The sequence below is a fragment of the Cryptosporidium muris genome, genomic scaffold, assembly GCF_000006515.1.
Source record: "Cryptosporidium muris RN66 scf_1106632354001 genomic scaffold, whole genome shotgun sequence".
Classification (NCBI taxonomy): Eukaryota; Apicomplexa; class Conoidasida; order Eucoccidiorida; family Cryptosporidiidae; genus Cryptosporidium; species Cryptosporidium muris.
The window spans coordinates 32,238-52,898 of NW_002196578.1; the positions used below are offsets into that span (position 1 = coordinate 32,238).

The following is a 20,661-nucleotide window of genomic DNA, read 5'->3' on the forward strand; positions in this document are numbered from 1 at the left end:
AGTTAATGAGATGACTTTTATTTCTCTTAGATGTCATATTTTGTTTACAAAATATCAAGATAACTTCTTTTATTCAAAACTCGAATTTCAAGCCACATTGATAAATTAAATTTAGTTTGTATGTCTTTTGATTAAGGCCCAAAATATATTTAATATAAATCTTTAATTTCGCCTTACTTTATTCTAGGTTAGAATACAAATATTTGGATTATCATTTTCTCCATTTGAGTTCATGTATGAACCGCCTATATTATATGCAATATCTTTATAGCTATCAATAGATTCAGATTTAAAACTTTCAAGCAAGATATTATTTAAGTTATTTCTTCTCAATGATGAGTTCATATCCTTAATAGATGGTTTTCTTAATTTTGTAAGTGGTTTTTTTGAATCCTCATACTGATTAGAAAATTTTAAAGAACTTCCCTCTACTTTATTATGTTCGATTATCTTAGAATAATTATTGAGATTTAAAGTAATTATTGCACTTGTTTGAGATTCTTTATTTTTATAAACCCCAATTAAAGAATCTGCTTTTGAAAATAGCCTATCTTTTAAAGATATGACTATCGATTGAAAAGGTGCAGATTTCAAAAAATTTGCAACAGATTGTACATTGTGTGGGTCTAATGCTGCATCTACCTCATCAAGCATAAAGAATGGTGATGGGAAGTAGCTTTGTAGAGCGAATAGTAAAGCTAAAGCAGCCATAGACTTTTCACCACCACTCAGATGCTGTATATCACGGAATCGTTTTGATGGAGGCATTACATGAAAAATTATCCCACAAGAAAAAGGTTCTTCTAAGTTCTCATCATCCAAATCAAGAAAAGCTTTGCCTCCAATATTATTATTTTCTCTTGTTAAATGCTCATAAAACTTGTCAACTGAACTTTTTACAGCTTGAAAGCATTTGAAAAATATGTCTGAACGTTTCCTACGAATACTTTTGTATTCTTTGTCAATCCTTATAGATTTCTTTTTAATCTCTTTTTGATCTTCAATAAGGGCAGTTATTTGAGCATCTAATTCACTTAGCCTCTCTCTAGATTTTAGATTTGGAGTAATACGCCTCATTTTATTTGAGATATCTTCAATTTCAAGCCTGTATATATTAAGTTCATTTTCAATATTTTCCTTAGATTTTGCAAGAGATTGCTTGATTTCAGTAAGTTCATCATAATCAACTAATATAATTGGGGGCTCTATATCTGATAACTTTGTCTTATTTCCTTCAGTACATGCCTTACCTGACTTTTTTTCTTCATCAAAAAGTGTAGCATTAATTTCATACCAATATTTCTTAATATCTTCAAAAGTCCCAGATTTTAAAGGAATCCTTACATTTTCTAAGACTACAGTCTTTAATATAGATATAAGTTCCTCATTCAAAGTGTCTAATTGTTCTTGTTTTAAACTTTTCTCCTTATTTAGATGACGTATTTGTTGTTGTATATCTCGAATTTTACTTTTTATACTCTGTAATATTTCTTCACTTTGTTTATTTTGCATCTCCAACAACTTTAATGATCCATTTATTTCATCAATATTTCTAAGAAGATTATCAATATTTTTTTGAGCACCCTTAATTTTTTCACTTGCACTTTGTATAGATTCCTCGCATTTTTTAATCTTATTTTCACTATCTAAAATAGTATCACACAGTTTCTTATCTCTTTGCAAAAAATTATTATATTCCCCAGTTAATACTGTCAATTTTTTCCGTAATTTTGCAGACTTCCTTAATCTTTCTTCTCTGGTACTGCGTAGAGTTTCTTCAAGTGAACAAATATCCTTAATATTTAACTTTTTAGAAATATCTTCAAAGTATTTTTTATCTGACTGAACTATTAATTGTCTAAGTTTATTAGTATTTTCAGCTAGTTTATTACAAGATTCCTTTAGTTCATCTAAGTTGTTCACTTTTTCCTTAAGTTGTTCTTCCAAACTTTCAGTTAACTTCACTTTATCTACATAATTTTGGTGCCATATATTATACTTCGTCTGAATTGCCATCATATCAAGTCTCACTCTCTTCTCATTATCTTTAAGCTTGATTAATTTTTGTTGACCAGACATTTCTACTGATTCTAAGTGATTCATTTCCATTTGTATACTATCTAGATCAGAATGAACTTTTTTATATTCCATTAAATCTACAGTGAATTTTCGACTTCTTGATTTTGTATCCAAACTTATATTTCCATTTTTCATAATATTTTCACCATTTAGCGTTACAACCCTCAAAGAAACTCCAATTTTAGGTGCTTCTTTATAAAATATTATTCTTGCATCAGTTATGTCCTCAGTAAAAATAGTATCTTGCAATACGAAAGACAAAGCTGGTTCAATTCTTTCATCTGATATATGTACATTATCCAATGCGATTGAACGATGTTGACTCCCAGAGCACAAGCATCTTAAAAAGTTGTTAAAGTTAGATCTTTTAATTGAATTCAAAGGCAAAAAATTTACTGGTGCTTTCCTATGTTGTTTCAGCCAGAAAATGCACTTTTCAGCAGTTTCCCAGCTATCGACAACAACATAATCGAAATACTTGCCAAGTGCTACATTCAACGCTGTAGCATACTTTTTATTACTAGGATGACACATATCACCAAGCCTCCCAAATATAATACTATTAAAATTACCTGCTGAGGTTTTATCTGATATACTATAACCTATGATATTTTTGAGGTTATCCACAAGTTTCCGTAAATTTGAATCTTTTTCTAGCTCAATCTTCTTTGAGTCAAAGTGTTTTAATAGCTCTTCACACCTATCCTTCCTATTGTTTAATTTAGCTATCCTGTCTAATAAGTTACAGCTATCCAATTCTAGAAGCTCCTTGTTAGATTGATTTTCATTTAGAGCTTTTGTAATTGCTTGAAGGCGTGATTCTAACTCTGATATCTTTGTATTCAAAGTTTCGAGTGTTCCACTATTTACTTTAATCTGCTTTTCAATTTCATCTATTTCTTTCTCTGAAATATCAATGATCCCCACCAAATTCTTATATTCTGTTTCAAGATGTAATAGTTCTTCTTTCAGTGAAACAGAGGCCAAATCAGCTAATTTTTTACAGTTAGAATATTCTTCATAATCTTCCTTAGGTATATAATTATATATAGAATCACTTGAAACTTCGTCAAATTTATTGATCTCAGAAGTTAATTTCCCTATACTTTCAGCGTAATCAGCTACTAATTTATCATTTTTCTTTTTAGTTGCTAAAATAAGTTCAGATTGTTTGTTTAGTGCAGTCAAATCATTTTTAAAATATGCAATCGCATTTTCATTTTCTAAAATGACTGACTTATTGCTAACTACTTCCTTTTCAAACTTATCAAGTACTTTTTGGTTATTTTTATTATCCAAAATATAACTTGCCACTTTACTTTCTAATTCCTTTATATCTGACTTTGATTTATCTAAATCTATATTTAGATCCTCTATTAATTTATCTATATTCTGTTTTTCACTGAATATTTCGCCTCCAATATATTCATTACAAAATAACTTAAATAATATAAACTCTATAGTTTTCTTCTTTTTTATACTCTCTAAGTTTTCATATTCCTCAACCTCCTCAACTTGCTTCTGTAGCTCACGCCTTTCAGCTTCTAGTAACCTTCGGCGTTGAAAGCCATTATGCAACAATATATGAGTAACACACTGTTCATTTGATAAATTTTCGTATTCTTTAATCAAGGTATCACTACCTGATATTTGTTCAAATAATTTTGTTAACTCTTTTGGTGCACGTTGTGCGATATCCTCTACATCACCTTGGAATACCAGGAAATTGCGTGCCTTAACTAATATATTTAACTCTTCTAGTTTTTTTAAATATGACTCTTGAGAAGTGATCTTCTCATTTATTATAAATCTTGTAGCTCCTGAAGGCAATATCTTCCTACAAAATTGAATACTCTGATCTTCATCATTAAAATGTCCAAATATCAAAGACACTGATGAACTAGCGTAATTTAATTCATCGTTAGTAGATAATGCGTTATCGTCATTTTGCCCTTCTTGGCGGAATATAAAATCTTTTATATTTGTACCACGAATTTGACCAGATGATACACCTAGAACAAATGATAATGCATCCATCAGATTTGATTTTCCTGATCCATTAGGTCCTACAATACACGTAAACCTTTTAGAAAATGGTCCAATTTTGTGCTTCCCTTTATAACTTTTAAAATTTTCTAGTTCCATCATTTTAATATAATAACTAGTTCTCTGACACTTTCTATTTATCACATCAGCCTTCTCTAGATCACAACTAGAATTGCGAGGATCTTTATTACTCATTTTGTATTATTATCAGATATTGGCTGTTTTATTAATTGCTTTATGTTGCAATATTTTTAACAAAGAGAAGTGCCGGAAGCCCACAGTTAACACTTTGCATGCACTGCCCCCTATGACCCCACATTTGTAGTAATAGTTCCCTAATAAAGTGCAAAGTTTTGACAATAAATATTGCAAAATAGTAAAAGCTTAAACAGCTATAAGATGGAATGACACCTACATATTGCTGACTTAATTGATTATTCGTTTACAGGAATCTAAATAAGACTACTTTATGATAATGTGTAACACGACTTAATTTCTAATATATTTATACTTAAAATTTTATTATATAAATATATATCTCTTAAAAACTATATATCCCAATATTTATATTAATTCAAGATACTCTTAGTGTGTATTTCAATATTTCCACATTGATACGTCTTTTAGTCAGCAGGACTTTGGGATACAAGATCACGAGAGTATAAAAGTTATCCTTTATTGAAAGTTACTTTTGAAATAGGAAAAATTCTACTAGATAAAATGACTGGTCCATATATTTTTGAATTTGAAAATATTTTAAGGAAGTTATCAAGAGATCCATTAGTACATCGCCCTGATATTACCTTTGGAAAACTTGAAAATGGACTTGACTATTGTATATTAGACCATAAATCTATTCTTAATTCTTTATTCTGTTCATTGGTTGTTCATGTCGGTAGTATCCATGAAGAGGATAATGAAAAAGGATTGGCTAATTTTGTACAAAAGTGTATGTTAAGTGAACTTATGCAAAAAACAAAAAATACACAATATTGTAAAGATCTGAAAATGAATGCTTCAACTGATTTTCATTATACTGTATTTAATAACACTATAGAATACAAAAAAGATTGCAAAAATCACAAAAAAGAAGCCAAGGAACTTTTGGAAATACTTGAATGCTTTTATGAAACTTTAGAACTTTTTTACAATGAAAACTTTAGTAAAAAAAACCAAAATAATATATTTGAAATAAAATTAGATATAAAAGATTCAATATATAAATCAGAAAATTATTTACCATACCTAATTGAGAAGCAGCTATTTAAACAGCTTCATTTCAATACACTCCTCAATGATCACTGGCCAATTGGTACTAATGAATGTGTCGAAAAATTCGAATTTCAAGACATATATCAATTTTTTAAGAAATGGTATAAACCTTCAAACATTTGTATTTTTATTATTGGTGATATATATACTGATAAACAAAATATTGTAGCAAATCTCTCTAAAATAATGAAAAATTTTTCTTATGAAGACACGTTTGACCAAAATGGGATTCAAGAATTCTACGACATATTTTCAGTAAAAAATAGGATTGGATATGAGTATATAGCTTCAAAAATTGGTACACCATCGAACTACTATTATGCTGGGAGTCCTCGCGAACTTTTGTACAGTAACAGTCTAATTAATTTGGTTTCAATCACAATTTGTACAAAGCTAGAATTATTTCCATTACTCGATGAGGGAGAAATATTTTGCAATGCAATAGATAGTATTATATCATACTTACTCGAACTAAACTTCAGAAAATTTGAATTATCTAACAACTCGGATTATCCTATTGCAATAGCATCCTGGGATCTATACAATTCATCTAGGGAACATTGCTGCTGGAATTCCTTGACAATTACCTCAGATTTATCAAATTGGCAAGATATATTGGCGAGTTGTATAGTAAAAATTAAATATTTATATACGCAGCTATTAAGTAAGGATGAATATGACTTTGTACTATTAAGGCTCAAGGAAGACTATAAAATTGCCATAATTGAAGAATCTAATGAAGATACCAAAATTTTGTTGGATTCAATAATTGATCATTGGTTATGTGGGAGTATACCATTAAATAAAACTCAGGAATACCAATTATTCTGCAAAGTTGTCGAATATATTAGCCCGGAAATTATCATGTATAGATGCAAACAACTGTTTTATTATATAATTAATTATTTTCATGAAGATACTAGCTCTATTGAAAAGAATTGTATTGGTTCAATATTTATCTGTGCTCCTAAGATGAATAATTTAAAATTAGGTGATGAGAACTATACCTTACAGGGAAATCACAAGAAGTCTGTATTCAACTATAACTTGAATGCAAAGCATATAAATCAGCCATCTACAAATAAAGTGCAAAGTGACATGAAAATTGAATATGTAATAGATATAATAAGGCACGCAATTGAGTCCAAGGATTTAATACCTATACTGCATATATCAAAACATGATAAGACAGAATCTACTCAGAATAAAAGATTAAACATAAATAATTGTTATGAGGCAAAAAAACGAATAAGCTTTAGATACTACTTACCTCAAACATTGCTTAGAATTCACGACTTTTTTTGGTATAAGATTCGTGCTATATTTTATAGTCGTGTAAATGAGAACCCCTATATCTGTAATGGGAATTATTCAATTGAACAGTTAGATAATATTGCTAATCAGATGAATTTTGAATTCGAATTTGAAAATAAAGATATTAATGAAAAAATATAGTAGCAACATAAATATTACAAAACAACAGTTTAATTATCGAAACCTTAATTATTAATATCCAGACTACCCCTAACTTAAATATAATTGCGATCAACCACAAAGTAACAATTCAGTAACACTTAGATCTGTGCTAGTATAAGATTTATTAAACTAAATTTTCTATATATATAACACTAATAGGATGGTTTTATCTTATGTAAGTTCAAATCTACAATATAATTTGAATGACAGTTTATTAACCAAAATCGTTAACAGCTACAATTTAAATTAGCTATAAGATAATGATGACTGAATCTGGTATCTTACAAAAAATTTTAAATAGTTTATTTAATTAATTACTGGAGAAAAAGACTATTATATAAAAGTAGTACTTTTATATCAAACTCTTGAGTTTAAGATATCAAGTATCTTGGATATTTGAGAAATACTTAAAATTCAATGTATATTTAAATACTAGATTAGCAATTTTCAATTAATTTCCAAATTATAATCAAAAATTCCTTAGATTTTAACAAGATCACTACATACTTACAATAAATATTATATTACAACTTTAACATAACCGATTTATCAGATAATAAATATCTTGTCCTAGTGAATGAAAAAGTTTACTTTCTAATGATCTAAATTCGTCGTTCATTTGCAATTTAAATTCCATGTATTACATTATATTAAAATATTTCCAAATTCATCGTAATATTAGACCTCAAAATAAAAGATATGGTGATATTTAAATATAAAAATACTTCCCAAATTAGAAATATATCTTAATAAGAAAAAGATCATTCGCAAATTATACTTGTATTAGGTAACTTTGCTAGCTAATTTAAGCAATTAATCAGGCAAAAAAATATAGAAACAGTTGTTTCAAAAAGCTACTTATATAGATAATGTTCTATTGATTTCAATATATAGTAAGAACAAATTGGGATTATGAAATAAGAAAAAAGTAATAAGTTTACAATTTGGGTGAAAATCTTCATAATACTTATAACAAACCTTGTAAACTAAAGAACAGTAGAGTTCAGTATAAAATACATACAAAATTTCTATAAAGTACATCAAATTAAATATTTTGAAGCAAAGTTCACATTTTTAAAAATAAATATTTCTGAAACAGTAATATACTTGATATACTACTATTGGTTTAGTTTGTAGCTGAAAAAATGTATTAAGGGCTCCCAATAGATCAATTTTGAGTAAATTCAAATAGGTAACTTATATTAATCTTTTAAAATGTTATATAGATTAAATTTGCAAAAATAAAAAATTATTTGAATTTTTTAACGTTCAAATCAAATTAAAGAAAAACCTTAGTTTAGCAGACCACTTTTTCTATACTCAGTCCCATGTATTTGTCTGAATTGATCGATGCAATAATGCCAGATGAAATAAATTCAACAGATAGTTCAAGATTTATTGAATAAATTAGAATATTATTTTCAAGTGAAAAATCAGAATTATGAAGTTTTGATATATGCAAGATCTTATCATCCTTAATAGTAGCGATAGCAAACCAGAATTCTGAGGACCATCTTATATGGGACTTTTGATCAAGTATAATTTGAATATAAAGACAATTTACTTCATTATTAGAGTTGCAAGTAGGATCTTTAGAACTTGCTTGAATTGATGAATCAATCTTAAAAATAGGTATACTTAGAATCCAACTGAAAATACTTTCTACAGAATCTATATTATTTGGAAATAAAATCTTTTTAGTGCTTGGACACGATTTAGACTTGTATATAAATTCGTGAAACGTATCTACTTTATAATTTCTTTTGATATATTTTATATCATCAAGAGTTTCAATAAAGGGAATTTGCAATAGTGTTGACTGGAAAGGATGAATATTTTGTTTAATGCATTGTTGAACACATAGAATAGATAAAAAAGCACTGTACGATTTAATTCTTCCAAATACATTTAAATATAAACAAGCCTGTATAATACGATCTAGTTGCTCCAGTATACTATGTATATCATTTACAAAATCTATAACTGGAACAGGTATCCCAAATAAATAACATTGAAGTAACAAAAACACTTTTTGGTAGGGACTTTGCATAGTCTCATATGGAAGGATTCCAAGAGGGCACTTTTTATACAGTTTCGTGCATATTATATCTTCATTGTGCCTAACAGGATGCAAATTAAATTCAGTGCTTTTGCATAGAAATCTCAAAATATCTACCCAACCATATAGAAAATGACCAACTTTGAAAACATCTCTATTTGGATTTACAAACTTATTATACAGTTCGCTTTCAATGAATTCAGTAGTCTCACATTTTATATAAAAAAATGCAGAAACTTGTCCCAAAAAAGTTGGAATAAAATATTGCAAATTACATAAAGAATCTTGACTAGTAATACTACTACCATATAAGTCCGTCCAAGAATATTTAGAAGAATCTGTTTTATCAATAGTATCACAAATTGATTCTCCTGTAGAAATTTGTATACATCGTTTTTCAATTAATGTTTCAATTACGTTATCAATCATTTTCCCAAATATTTTAGAAATAAGTGAATATCTTAAATTTACATCATTATTTACTATACTTATAGAATAATCCTCTTGAAAAATATTTGGATCATAATATCCAGGGCTTAAGATAATCCTTCTAAATAAAAAGGAGTTAAAAAGGAATTGAATTGCATCCAGCTTATTTCTTATAGATCTTGCTGAAATTTCTGCATTAATTACTTCACAAAGTATATTCAAATGCAGTGATGATTCCAGAGGTAAAGGATCATATAAAAATCTTTTATAATATTGCTTCTTAGGTTCATAGGTCATAATGTATCCAATAGCGTTTGAATCAAACTGGGGCCTCCCAGCACGGCCTATCATTTGAATAATGTCAGTAACTGGATAATCTACATATCTCTGTTTATAACCATCGTAAAATTCTGTACCCTTAACAACAACTAGATAAGCAGGGAAATTTACCCCCCATGCTAAAGTAGAAGTAGAAACAACTATTTTTATTTTACCATTGAGAAATAAATACTCCACTAGTGTTTTATCATTCTCCTTCATACCTGCATGATGGATCCCAATACCAAATTCTAATGTTTGCTTTAAAGTATTATCACTTACTGATAATGCTATCTCTCGAACTTCATCGCTACTATTTAAAGATATAAATTTGTTTGTATTGTTCTCAAATAAGCAAAAATGTACTATGGCTAATGCAGTTAACCTTGTTTGACGTCTAGAAGATGTAAAAATTAGTACTGGTTTATTTGCAGAGTGTTCCTTAATGAAACGATACATAGGTAAGTTCATTGTAGACATACGAGGACAGTAGTGCTTTTCAGAAAACCCTGAAATATAAACAGTGCAAGGTACTGGACGTATCGCAGATGTAAAGTTGAAATATCCAACAGTTGAAACCCCCATCCATAATGCCAATTCTTTTGAGTTTGCCAAAGATGTTGAGAGACCAATTATCCTTATAGAAGAGCATACACTACATGTATCTACTTGTTTTGTTTTTTCAATAACTTTATTCATAAATTTCATTCTACAAATTAAAATTTCTATAACTGCACCCCTTGGTTCCTGACCTAAAAGATGAATTTCATCAAATATAACAAGTCGCACAGTTCTTATGTAAGACTTTTTTTCACTCCACCAACGTCTTGTTAAGCTATCCCACTTTTCTGGTGTAGTAATATATATATATGCTTCAAATAGCTCCTTTGCAGTAGGATTAGTGTTTCCAGTAATAAGTAAAATATTTATATTTAAATATTTGTTAAATAGAGTTTTCCATTCATTATATCTTTCCATTGCAAGTGCCTTTAAAGGAGCGATATAAACAATTCTTGGTTTATCTTTCATACAATTACTGAATGGAATTAAATTATTGGTACATTTAAATAGTGTCCTAAATATAGCTATTTCTGCAATCATTGTTTTTCCGGAACCAGTAGGTGCACCAAGAAAAATATTTTCATTAGTGTGATATAAAATATAAAACAATTGAGTTTGAATAGGATTCAAAAATATAACTTTTTTAACTTGATTATAATATTCCTCTAGCAAAGGAATATTTAATATATTAATATTCAATGGATGCAGATCTAATAATTGTGTATAATCAGAAGTAAAATGCTGCTTTGAAAGTGAATCTTTACAATTAGATAAAATGTTTGAATAATATAATGAACTTCTATAATTAAACTCATCAACTATACTTTTGAAATTTACTGTACTCTCAAATGATAAATTTACCCATTTCTCAGATATAATCCTAATAATCAATTGGAATGGAGTAGGAATTGGAATTGGAATATATTCACTAATTACAAGCAATTCGTTGACTTTTTTTTTCTGTATAACAAATGAACTAGAGTAAATTATCCCACCACTATCTGGATTTTCTATCCATAAAATGAATGATTCATGCATTCCATGCCAACGGTCTACCCATTGCCATGATGGTTTCAACTTTAAATCAAATTTAGCAACCTTTACTGAAATTGGGACTAAATTAATATTCTCAATAATAATATTAGGTACAATTTTTATATAATGTAAAACACGTGATGCTTCAGAATATACAATATCTTTCAATTCACTAATTGAATATTCCTTAATAATATCCCAATGAGCATAATTTTCTAATCTTATAATAGAATCTAACTTCAAGGGCCCAATATTCTTATGCTTTCCAATTATATACTCTGTTTCAATATTTAATCTATTATTATTTAGAGAATAGTGATATACAAAATGTCTCAGCATACAATCATTGTAATTCATGCGCATTCGAATCATTTTTGTCCATTCTAGTATTCTAAAAGCTTGTTCAGCTACATTTGATGGAGTTAGTTGAACTATTTCAAACATAAACATTAATAGTCTAATTGAATTTTGTATAATATAACATGAGTCAAGAATCAATGTTGGGGTTTTTATTTCAATTCTTGCTGTGCATGCTAGTAATAATAACATTATTTTTACATTTGTATCTAACACATCAAGTATTCTTCCTTTTAAAAGTGAAGATATAAAAGGATTTAATTTTATTTTTTCGAGTTCATAAACTTCATCATTTCTAGATATCATACTAGAAAATTCCGTAGCAGAACCCAAAGTTAATAATATGTCAATATCATCCTTCATATATTTTATAATTGACAAATTAAAACCACCAAAATTTATTACTTCATTGAGATCTTCACTACTTTTATAATTGTTGTCTATGAGCATTTCTCTAAATATATTTGCTGTAACAAAGTCAATGTAATATTTGGAAGCTAATCTCCCATTTTGTGTTGCATATATTTCACTACTGGTAATATTATATCGAATAAGCTTAGAATTTCGTAAACTTAATAATGAATTCATTATAATTTTTTTCAGAGATTCAATAAAATCATAATCATTTAGTATATCCTCATGTGTTAACCCATAATATAAAGGTGATTTTCTAATACGTACAAAAAAAAATGTATATTTTATCCAGCGCATTATATCATCAAAATTCAAAATTAGACCTCTACAAACTTCTGTATTAATTAAATTGCAAAGTTCAGAACCTCTTCCTAATAATGACTCTATAGGAACTTGGTATGTTAGTTGCCTAACATAATGATGTAATTTGTTTATCTTGGTTAATAGTATAGCTGATCCCAAAATATCAAATTGTGGACGTCCAGCACGACCAAAAATCTGTAAAATATCTAAAATACCAATGTCTTTATAACGACCATTTTTACTATCATATACATCTGTCCCTTTTATTATAACTTGATGAGCTGGAAGATTCACACCCCAAGCTAGTGTTGCAGTTGTGACTAGTACTCTTACTATACCACTAGCAAATAATTTCTCACTTAATCGACGTTGTGAAGGTAATAAACCAGCATGATGAATTCCAATTCTATATTTAAATAAATCTTGAATCCATGGACTTCCACATTTTGCAACCATTTTTTTATATGTAACAAAATCATTCATCTCCTTATCATTCAAATCAGTATTATTCTTAGTTAAGTTCTTATATAAAAATGGCATGTCATCTTGTATTTCAATGTATTTATTTTCTATTTTTGAAACTTCTGTATTTTTAAATATATATTCCGATTCATTTAGTCTACTCTTAATATATTCTGCTGTAACAATTGTTTCATTCCGTGAATGAACAAATACAAGAATTTGATTTCCACTTAATAATGTTTCTTTTAATTTAGAAAATAGAATTTCATTGATTATATCATCAAAACTTTTATTTTGAGGTAAATCTGTATTCTCCCTCAAATTATTATTTATATTTTTGGTAGCTGTATAGCTGTATTTTTTTACAGGATCATATATTCCAATTATTGTATTTTCTAATGGTACTGGTCGAAATTTTAAATCAAAATAATATGCATGTTCTTTTGATACATGAAGAAATTCTGCAAAATCCATCCAATTCGGTAATGTTGCTGATAATCCAACTAGTCTAACTTTGCTTTGAGTTATTTCTATATTTGTTATTGTACGTGCAACAATTGCTTCTACAGATGGACCTCTTTCATCACCTAACATATGTATTTCATCTAAAATGATACATTGTATAGTATTAAGGAAGGTTGTATTATCTGAAGGTCCAGATAAAGTAGATCTTGTCAAAATATCCCACTTTTCAGGTACTGTCACAATTATATGAAATTCATTTAAATCCTTCTTAGATATAACAACATCAGCTGTAAGCTCTGTTATCTTTAATCCAATATGTTTTAATGATTTAGTAAACTTTCTAGTTATTTCTCCTACCAAAGATTTCATTGGTGCAATATATATCACTTTAAAATTCTTAGCTCCCAAATTAATCAAATTTGAAGAATTGCATTGTAATCCTAATGATTGAAGATATGTCTCAATACTTCTTAATATTACAAGAAGTGCAATATTTGTTTTTCCTGCTCCTGTAGGTGCTGCAACTAAAACATTTTCAGATGTTTTATATGCACTTTTGAAAACACAAGATTGAATAGTATTAAAATGTGAAATACCTTCAAATACATCCCAAAAATACCTAGGTAATACCTTTATTGATACAATATTTCCACTAGAAGTATTAATAGATATATTATTATTTGGAGGTGCAATATAAACTTCTTCATATAACTCAGTTTTGTTATGCACTTGTCCTTGTAATAAATTAATTTTATTATTTATAGAAAAATTTAAATCCTCATTCAAATTAATTGAAGGTAAAGTATGTTCTACTTTTTTGCTCATATTTTCATTTAAACTTGAAAATTTTGTTTCAGAATTATCAGTATTTGAAATTGGCATCTTAGTTCTAATTGTTTTATGAGAATTATACATATCTAAATTATCCATATCAATAAATGAAAGAGAAGAAAGTAGTTTATGGGTATCAACCTCTTTATTATCCATATTTATATTCATACTATAGTAATATTTCAGTGCCTCTAGTTCAGAATTTAGCTTCTTAACATTTTCTATCATATAAAATATTAATTCAATTCTGGTATCACCCAATAAATCAATAAGATCAGTAGTTATCTTATTTCTGTCAATATCTTTAGTATTATTTATATTACCAAATGTAATTAAAATATCGTCTACAATCCGACACATTACTTCGAAATTATTCCTTAAGCATTCAGGGTTACATTTTATTGATTCAATATTATCTACTCCTAATTTACTTATATCTAACCATATTTTATACAATGTTGGATAAAGGTAAATGTCTTCATTTTCATTTATCATAGAATATTTTGTTTACTATATAAATTAAATTTTGTATTTCAACCGCGATATATACAAAAAATTAAGAACTTAATATTGTATAATTTCCTTACAAATAGTAACTAGGACTAATAACATTAATTATATTGATTATCTAATTCATCTTAATACTTTAGCCTACTAAAAATACTTTGTAATATAAATAATAAGTATATTAATATTTAAAGTTATTATGTAGATATCTGTAACAGATATAAGAAATAAAAAAAAAAAAAAAAAGTCAACATTTACAATTAAATATTACAGAAATATCTTCAATATATTATCTTTAGTTCTATTACATTTTAATTTCTTAATAAAAATTATAGATATATATTAATATTGTGTGATAATCATAAATAAATCTTTTAATAAAATATTTAAACTGAGTATCATAAACACAATTATTTAAGAAATCTATATAATTTATTATATTTTAATAAACACAATAGTTTTTAAAACAATTTATTAATATTATATATATGCTATTATATAAATAAAAATCGAAATCCAAGTATAATATATAAAATATTAAAGAAATTTTCTTTAGATATCTTATAAATATTATTTTTTTTTTATTAGTAAATTACTTGTATTAGTATGTATTATTAAAGTATATTATTTTAATAAATAAAATTATAAAAAAAAAAAAAAAAGAAATTATATTTTAAAGTTACCAAAAATATTGAATATTACCTTTAAAAATTAAGAATATAAATATTATAATATTTTATCTAAAGATATCTTCTTCTTTCTATTTAAATTATTTAGATATAATCATTAAAATAAAGATTTTGGGTTAGGTTAATGTTTAGGTTATTAATTAAACACGTGGGGCATCATTCATATAAATGTTAATGCCACCAAAAAATATAAGTTAATGAAATATACTCTAAATTATTTCCTTAACTGATAATACTATGATGCATTATTACTATCAATATATAAATTTATTTATATATAAAGTTAATACAAATAAAACTTTAATCCTACAAAAAATATCATTTTTAATAATTTCTCAATATTACGCGCTTTTAATAATATATTTTAAAACTATATATATTTTAAAGGAAATAAGAAATTTTAACTAATATTATTATAAATGACTATTATTGGAATAGTAGGTACTGCTTGTTCTGGTAAAGAAACTCTCGTAAACTTATTAGTAAATAAATATGGATACAAGCATATAAATTTAACTAAATATAGTTTACATGATACTTTAAAATTAGATAATAATACTGAACCTGAAGATAATACCAAAAAAGTTGAAAATTGTATAATAGATATTACATCTAATAATTATTCTATAAATACTGATATTGATGATCAAAAAGAACAAAACAAAGATTTAAATAAAATTGGGAATAATTCATTTAATATAAAACTTTTCCAGTTATTACTATCTAATTGGAAATATAATTATGTTATATCTCCTATTACAAAAGAATCAGAATTAGAGATTTTACAAAAGACATCATTTTTCTTGTTATCAATAGATGATTCAACTTCTAGTCGCTTTATAAAATATTGTAATAAATATCACAATATCGAACATAAACACACAAATAATTTACTAAATGAAGATATTTATAAATATTATTTAAATAATGAATATCTTAAAAATATTCTATTTGAATTTTTGGTTTATGAAAACAAAAAAAGTGATTATTCTATAAGAAAATTAATGAATAATGCTGATTATCATTTATATGGATATGAAAATATACAAGATTTAGAAAATAAATTAATTAATATTAATATTCCTAATATTATACATAGACCAAGTTGGGATGAATATTTTATGAAATTAGCTTGGTTAACTTCAAAAAGATCTAATTGTATAAGACGTAAGGTTGGTTCTGTATTAGTTAAAAATAATAGAATAATAAGTACAGGATATAATGGTACTCCTACTGCAACAACTAATTGTTTTGAAGGAGGATGTATACGGTGTACTAATATAAATGTAATAAATGGAACAAATTTAGAATATTGTAATTGTATACATGCAGAATCTAATGTTTTATTCTATGCTGGAAAAGATAAATGTGAAGATTCAATTTTATATGTAACATGCTTACCCTGTTTAACATGTGCAAAACATATAATACAATGTGGTATAATTAAAGTTATTTATTCAACTAAATATCTAATGGATGAGAATAGACCAACATCTATAGATATTTTACATAATTCAAATGTTGAAGTAATACAATTTCATAATTCTAGTAAATTTATTTAATTTATTATTAATTATTCATACCTAATATTATATATATCTTCAAAATCTAATATTTATTCATCTTCAGGTAGTTCTACATCATTTTGAAATATTGATTCATTAATTTGAATATCTTGTATATTATTTTTATCTATATCTAAACAAGATTGTTCTTCAATTTCAGTTTTAATTTCATCATAATCACTTAAAATATCTTCTTCTCTCTCATAAGAGTCTTCTTCAATAGCATCTTCATCATCAACAAATAATGATGGATCATAGACAAATAGATCCTTACCAGACATAAAGTTTTTCCCACGTATTTTTAATTCAGCTACTTTATTATCTTTTTCAGTCTTCTTTTCCTCATCCTTTTTAGCTTTCCATTTTATAAATGTATCAAATGTAACTGGTGTTCCAGGTCCAGATAATTCTAGTCTTTCTCTTTCTATTTTTTCTTCAATTGTTTCTTCATTATCAGCATTTATTTCATCATATTCAGTATCATCTTTAAGTATATATCCTTTTGGTAAGCAGTGACGATATTTACAAGTATCTCCTCCTTGTGGGCATACCCAAAACCATCCATATTGTTTTTTTTCAACAGCTTCTAAAAAGAATTTGCAAATAATATCTGTACTAAATATTGTTGGTTCAACTGCTAAAGGATTTTTTAATTGACCAGAATTATTCATTTTTTGATCCCTTTGATCAATATAAAGATCAATCTTTTGTTCTGCCTTTATTGTAGTTGGATCAAATTTCTTAGTATCCTCAATAGATACTTTTTTAATATTTTCTGTTCCTTTAAATATTGATGCAAGTAATGCTTGTTGTTGCATCTGTTTTTTTTTCTCTTCCTTTGATTGTGCTATTTTAGCTTCATTATTAATTTGATTACCTTTTCCACCATGAACTTGAGAAGTAATTGATTTTATATATTTTTGAACACTTTTACTTTTATTTTTATTTTTTAATCCAAATGTTTTATCTTCTATTAGTTTCTGTTTTTGCTTTTCTAATAGTTTTTTTTGTCCCTTATCAGCTTTAGCCTGACCTTTTGGTGGCATTTCTAATATAATATTAATCTGTCTTTATTCTTAATAAAGTAATCTATAATCCTTTATTATAATAGCTGCGTTTTGCACCACTTAATTCCAAGCGGTAATGTTTGCAGCTCCTATAATATTAGCAATATTAGGACTTTATATGTCACTTTGTAACACTTAGATTTATACTTATTACATCAAAATTATACTCCTTTTTTTTTATAATCAAAGTTTTAAAATGAAATCACATAATTACTACCTTAGAAAATTAGAAAAAAAGGGAATTTATATTAATTATCTTATTTAATTTATTATTTTAACTTCAGAGATTTTTAGTCTAAATTTCTATTACTAATTACCTTTTTTTTTTTTTTTTTTTATTAAATACACTTTAGTGAACTTTAAAGTGAGATTTAGCACATTTCTTAATATATTAGATTTTACATCTATTAATTATAATTTTTAATATATTCATTACAAGTGTATTTGGGAAAAAAAAAATATATCATTACACTAAGTATAAATAAGATTTCTAATCTTAATATAATCTAATTAGGTGAATTTTTTTTATTTTTTTTTTAAATATATTCTTGACTTCTCTTAAATAATTCTTATCTGAAAAAATAAAATACAAAATAAATTTATATTAGTTTTATCAAGTTCTTTTTTGTTTAGAACAAAAAGTATTTGAGACATAGATTAATTATTAAAATAACCAAAATTACAATATAAGTGGAAATTTTTAGTATCTTTACTTTCAATAATAATATTTATAAAAAAAATATTTACAAAGTTAAAAATAAACAAGATTTAAATATTTATAGATACCAAAAATAATACTCCAATAATAAAGATTAGTATTTTAAAAGTTAATATTTTAAATATACAAGAAGAAAAAAATATATTTTATGATATCATAATACCATAATACCACTATACCATAATATCACAATTCAACTGAATAAATTATTGTAAAAAGTTATTACAATCTGATTTTCTACTATCTTTGAATTTATAAAAATATAATTACAATAATTCAAATCTCAATTTGAGATTTTCAATATGCAGAAAGTATATTGTATTATTATTAATATTTTCTAATTTAAACATTAATTTATGAAAATATCAAAAAAAATTAATAATATACAAGCTTAAATCTTAAAATTTAATAATAATATTGTATATAATTATTATTATCCAATAAACTAGTATAATAATTAATCTAAAATATTTTAAAAATAGTGAAATTATATTATTAAAGCCAATCTTTATAGATAGAATTCACTGAAGTAGTTAATATATATATACATATTTTATTATTACAAAAAAAAAACCAATAATGTTTAATATTACTTTTATTTATTTAATTAAAATTACTAAAAATTATAAATTAAAACTTAGTATATAAATAAAATATTAATATTTATATATTTTAATAAATTATTATCTTGAAATATAATAATTGAATAATATTTTAATCATTATTCAAATATTTTATATTCATAATTTGATGTAAATTATATTTAAAATGTTTATGATATTCATTCACAATAGAAATACCACAAAATTTATCTGTTACTTCTACTAAAATAGTTTTTGTAGGATTTTCAAGGTTTACTGGATATATCTTCTTTAATTTATCATATATATTAGATTCTATACCCCATATTAACTCAGAACATATATCATATACAACTTGTCGTTTAAGAGATATTTTATTATGTCTAGAACTATAACAACAACACCATGAAATTTTGTATTCTTGATTTTCATTTTTATTCAAATAATCAATATCATTACCCTTACCTGATATAAAACAGTAAGGGAAATTCTTTATAATTGCAAATTTTAAAATATTCTTTAATTCATTTGATGATGGTATACATATATAATCTAATGGTATTAATCTACTAATAAATCTTGATGACAATATATTAGAATATGAAGATTTATTATTATTAATATATTCATTATATGCTTTATTCATAACTTTTGCAACTATTTCAGATGGTAAATCCTCGGTTCTATCAAATTTTATCAATATCAAGCATCGAGAAATATTTCCTATTAAAGAAAATCTTTCAATATTACTACGTAATTGTGAGATTTCAGATTGTAAATTATCATTTACATCATATTTATTATTAACTATTGAAATATCTTCAATAGGGCTAATATCATTGAATATAGCTACTATATCTTTAAAAGCTGTAGTTGCTCGAGAATCTGCACTTATTGACATTAAAATACCTTTAGAATTATTATCTAATTTCCACTTTTTTTTTTTATTTTGACTTATAAATTCATCTTTATAATATCTTTTTCTTTTTATTATCATAATATTAATATTCTTAATTAAAAGTGAAAAAAGAAATTAATTTAGTATTATATAAATGATAATATAATATATATAGGTAATAGGACCGCTTCTGAAATAAAATATTGTAATATCTAAATCTATTAAATAGAAATTTTAAATTATATATTTACCCTTTTATATATTTAGAATTATATATGTAACTTTTAGAGTATTTAAATAATTTGAAATACTTAATAAAACTAAAAGATCTAATTTTAGATCTACTTTAAAATTACTTTATATTTATTAATTATTTAATAATAATAATTCATTATATTTAGATAAATAAAAATATTAAGAATTAAGTATTATTTAGCTAATATTTAAAATATATATTTAAATAATTTAAATAAAAGTATAAAATTGATAATCTAAAAATTAATCTATATTTTAATTATTAAATAATAAA

The 20,661-nt window shown here is 25.3% G+C and overlaps 6 protein-coding genes across 6 annotated transcripts, besides 33 other annotated features; 2 read left to right on the forward strand and 4 right to left on the reverse strand.

Annotated features, from left to right (window-relative positions):
* Nucleotides 1-140: 140 nt before the first annotated feature.
* Nucleotides 141-169: a sequence feature (AT_rich).
* A 14-nt stretch (nt 170-183) lies between these two features.
* CMU_005170 (structural maintenance of chromosomes protein, putative) lies at nt 184-4,320 on the reverse strand (the record flags this gene model as incomplete). Its single annotated transcript, XM_002141907.1, has 1 exon — nt 184-4,320. One exon carries the CDS (start codon nt 4,318-4,320, stop codon nt 184-186), a length of 4,137 nt encoding a protein of 1,378 aa, XP_002141943.1.
* A 294-nt stretch (nt 4,321-4,614) lies between these two features.
* Nucleotides 4,615-4,663: a sequence feature (AT_rich).
* Nucleotides 4,664-4,845: 182 nt separating this feature from the next.
* Nucleotides 4,846-6,852, forward strand: CMU_005180 (insulinase, putative; the record flags this gene model as incomplete). Its single annotated transcript, XM_002141908.1, has 1 exon — nt 4,846-6,852. One exon carries the CDS (start codon nt 4,846-4,848, stop codon nt 6,850-6,852), a length of 2,007 nt encoding a protein of 668 aa, XP_002141944.1.
* Nucleotides 5,300-5,350: a sequence feature (AT_rich).
* Nucleotides 6,029-6,049: a sequence feature (AT_rich).
* Nucleotides 6,283-6,306: a sequence feature (AT_rich).
* A 306-nt stretch (nt 6,853-7,158) lies between the features above and the next one.
* Nucleotides 7,159-7,190: a sequence feature (AT_rich).
* An 880-nt stretch (nt 7,191-8,070) lies between these two features.
* Nucleotides 8,071-8,139: a sequence feature (AT_rich).
* Nucleotides 8,140-8,170: 31 nt separating this feature from the next.
* Nucleotides 8,171-14,602, reverse strand: CMU_005190 (DEAD/DEAH box helicase family protein; the record flags this gene model as incomplete). Its single annotated transcript, XM_002141909.1, has 1 exon — nt 8,171-14,602. One exon carries the CDS (start codon nt 14,600-14,602, stop codon nt 8,171-8,173), a length of 6,432 nt encoding a protein of 2,143 aa, XP_002141945.1.
* Nucleotides 10,598-10,629: a sequence feature (AT_rich).
* Nucleotides 10,916-10,936: a sequence feature (AT_rich).
* Nucleotides 14,015-14,052: a sequence feature (AT_rich).
* Nucleotides 14,603-14,775: 173 nt separating the features above from the next.
* Nucleotides 14,776-14,815: a sequence feature (AT_rich).
* A 24-nt stretch (nt 14,816-14,839) lies between these two features.
* Nucleotides 14,840-14,860: a sequence feature (AT_rich).
* Nucleotides 14,861-14,922: 62 nt separating this feature from the next.
* Nucleotides 14,923-15,005: a sequence feature (AT_rich).
* Nucleotides 15,006-15,022: 17 nt separating this feature from the next.
* Nucleotides 15,023-15,354: a sequence feature (AT_rich).
* A 21-nt stretch (nt 15,355-15,375) lies between these two features.
* Nucleotides 15,376-15,410: a sequence feature (AT_rich).
* Nucleotides 15,411-15,559: 149 nt separating this feature from the next.
* Nucleotides 15,560-15,724: a sequence feature (AT_rich).
* CMU_005200 (cytidine/deoxycytidylate deaminase family protein) lies at nt 15,723-16,865 on the forward strand (the record flags this gene model as incomplete). Its single annotated transcript, XM_002141910.1, has 1 exon — nt 15,723-16,865. One exon carries the CDS (start codon nt 15,723-15,725, stop codon nt 16,863-16,865), a length of 1,143 nt encoding a protein of 380 aa, XP_002141946.1.
* Nucleotides 16,207-16,250: a sequence feature (AT_rich).
* Nucleotides 16,360-16,385: a sequence feature (AT_rich).
* Nucleotides 16,853-16,881: a sequence feature (AT_rich).
* Nucleotides 16,882-16,918: 37 nt separating this feature from the next.
* CMU_005210 (uncharacterized protein) lies at nt 16,919-17,914 on the reverse strand (the record flags this gene model as incomplete). Its single annotated transcript, XM_002141911.1, has 1 exon — nt 16,919-17,914. The coding sequence occupies one exon, from the start codon at nt 17,912-17,914 to the stop codon at nt 16,919-16,921; it is 996 nt and encodes a 331-aa protein (XP_002141947.1).
* Nucleotides 17,915-18,175: 261 nt separating this feature from the next.
* Nucleotides 18,176-18,213: a sequence feature (AT_rich).
* A 40-nt stretch (nt 18,214-18,253) lies between these two features.
* Nucleotides 18,254-18,280: a sequence feature (AT_rich).
* A 38-nt stretch (nt 18,281-18,318) lies between these two features.
* Nucleotides 18,319-18,365: a sequence feature (AT_rich).
* An 87-nt stretch (nt 18,366-18,452) lies between these two features.
* Nucleotides 18,453-18,482: a sequence feature (AT_rich).
* Nucleotides 18,483-18,511: 29 nt separating this feature from the next.
* Nucleotides 18,512-18,542: a sequence feature (AT_rich).
* Nucleotides 18,543-18,652: 110 nt separating this feature from the next.
* Nucleotides 18,653-18,803: a sequence feature (AT_rich).
* A 99-nt stretch (nt 18,804-18,902) lies between these two features.
* Nucleotides 18,903-18,930: a sequence feature (AT_rich).
* Nucleotides 18,931-18,972: 42 nt separating this feature from the next.
* Nucleotides 18,973-19,153: a sequence feature (AT_rich).
* Nucleotides 19,154-19,186: 33 nt separating this feature from the next.
* Nucleotides 19,187-19,423: a sequence feature (AT_rich).
* CMU_005220 (uncharacterized protein) lies at nt 19,368-20,231 on the reverse strand (the record flags this gene model as incomplete). Its single annotated transcript, XM_002141912.1, has 1 exon — nt 19,368-20,231. One exon carries the CDS (start codon nt 20,229-20,231, stop codon nt 19,368-19,370), a length of 864 nt encoding a protein of 287 aa, XP_002141948.1.
* Nucleotides 19,841-19,869: a sequence feature (AT_rich).
* Nucleotides 20,170-20,231: a sequence feature (T-rich).
* Nucleotides 20,232-20,306: a sequence feature (AT_rich).
* Nucleotides 20,307-20,325: 19 nt separating this feature from the next.
* Nucleotides 20,326-20,452: a sequence feature (AT_rich).
* A 36-nt stretch (nt 20,453-20,488) lies between these two features.
* Nucleotides 20,489-20,661: part of a sequence feature (AT_rich) that runs on past the window's edge.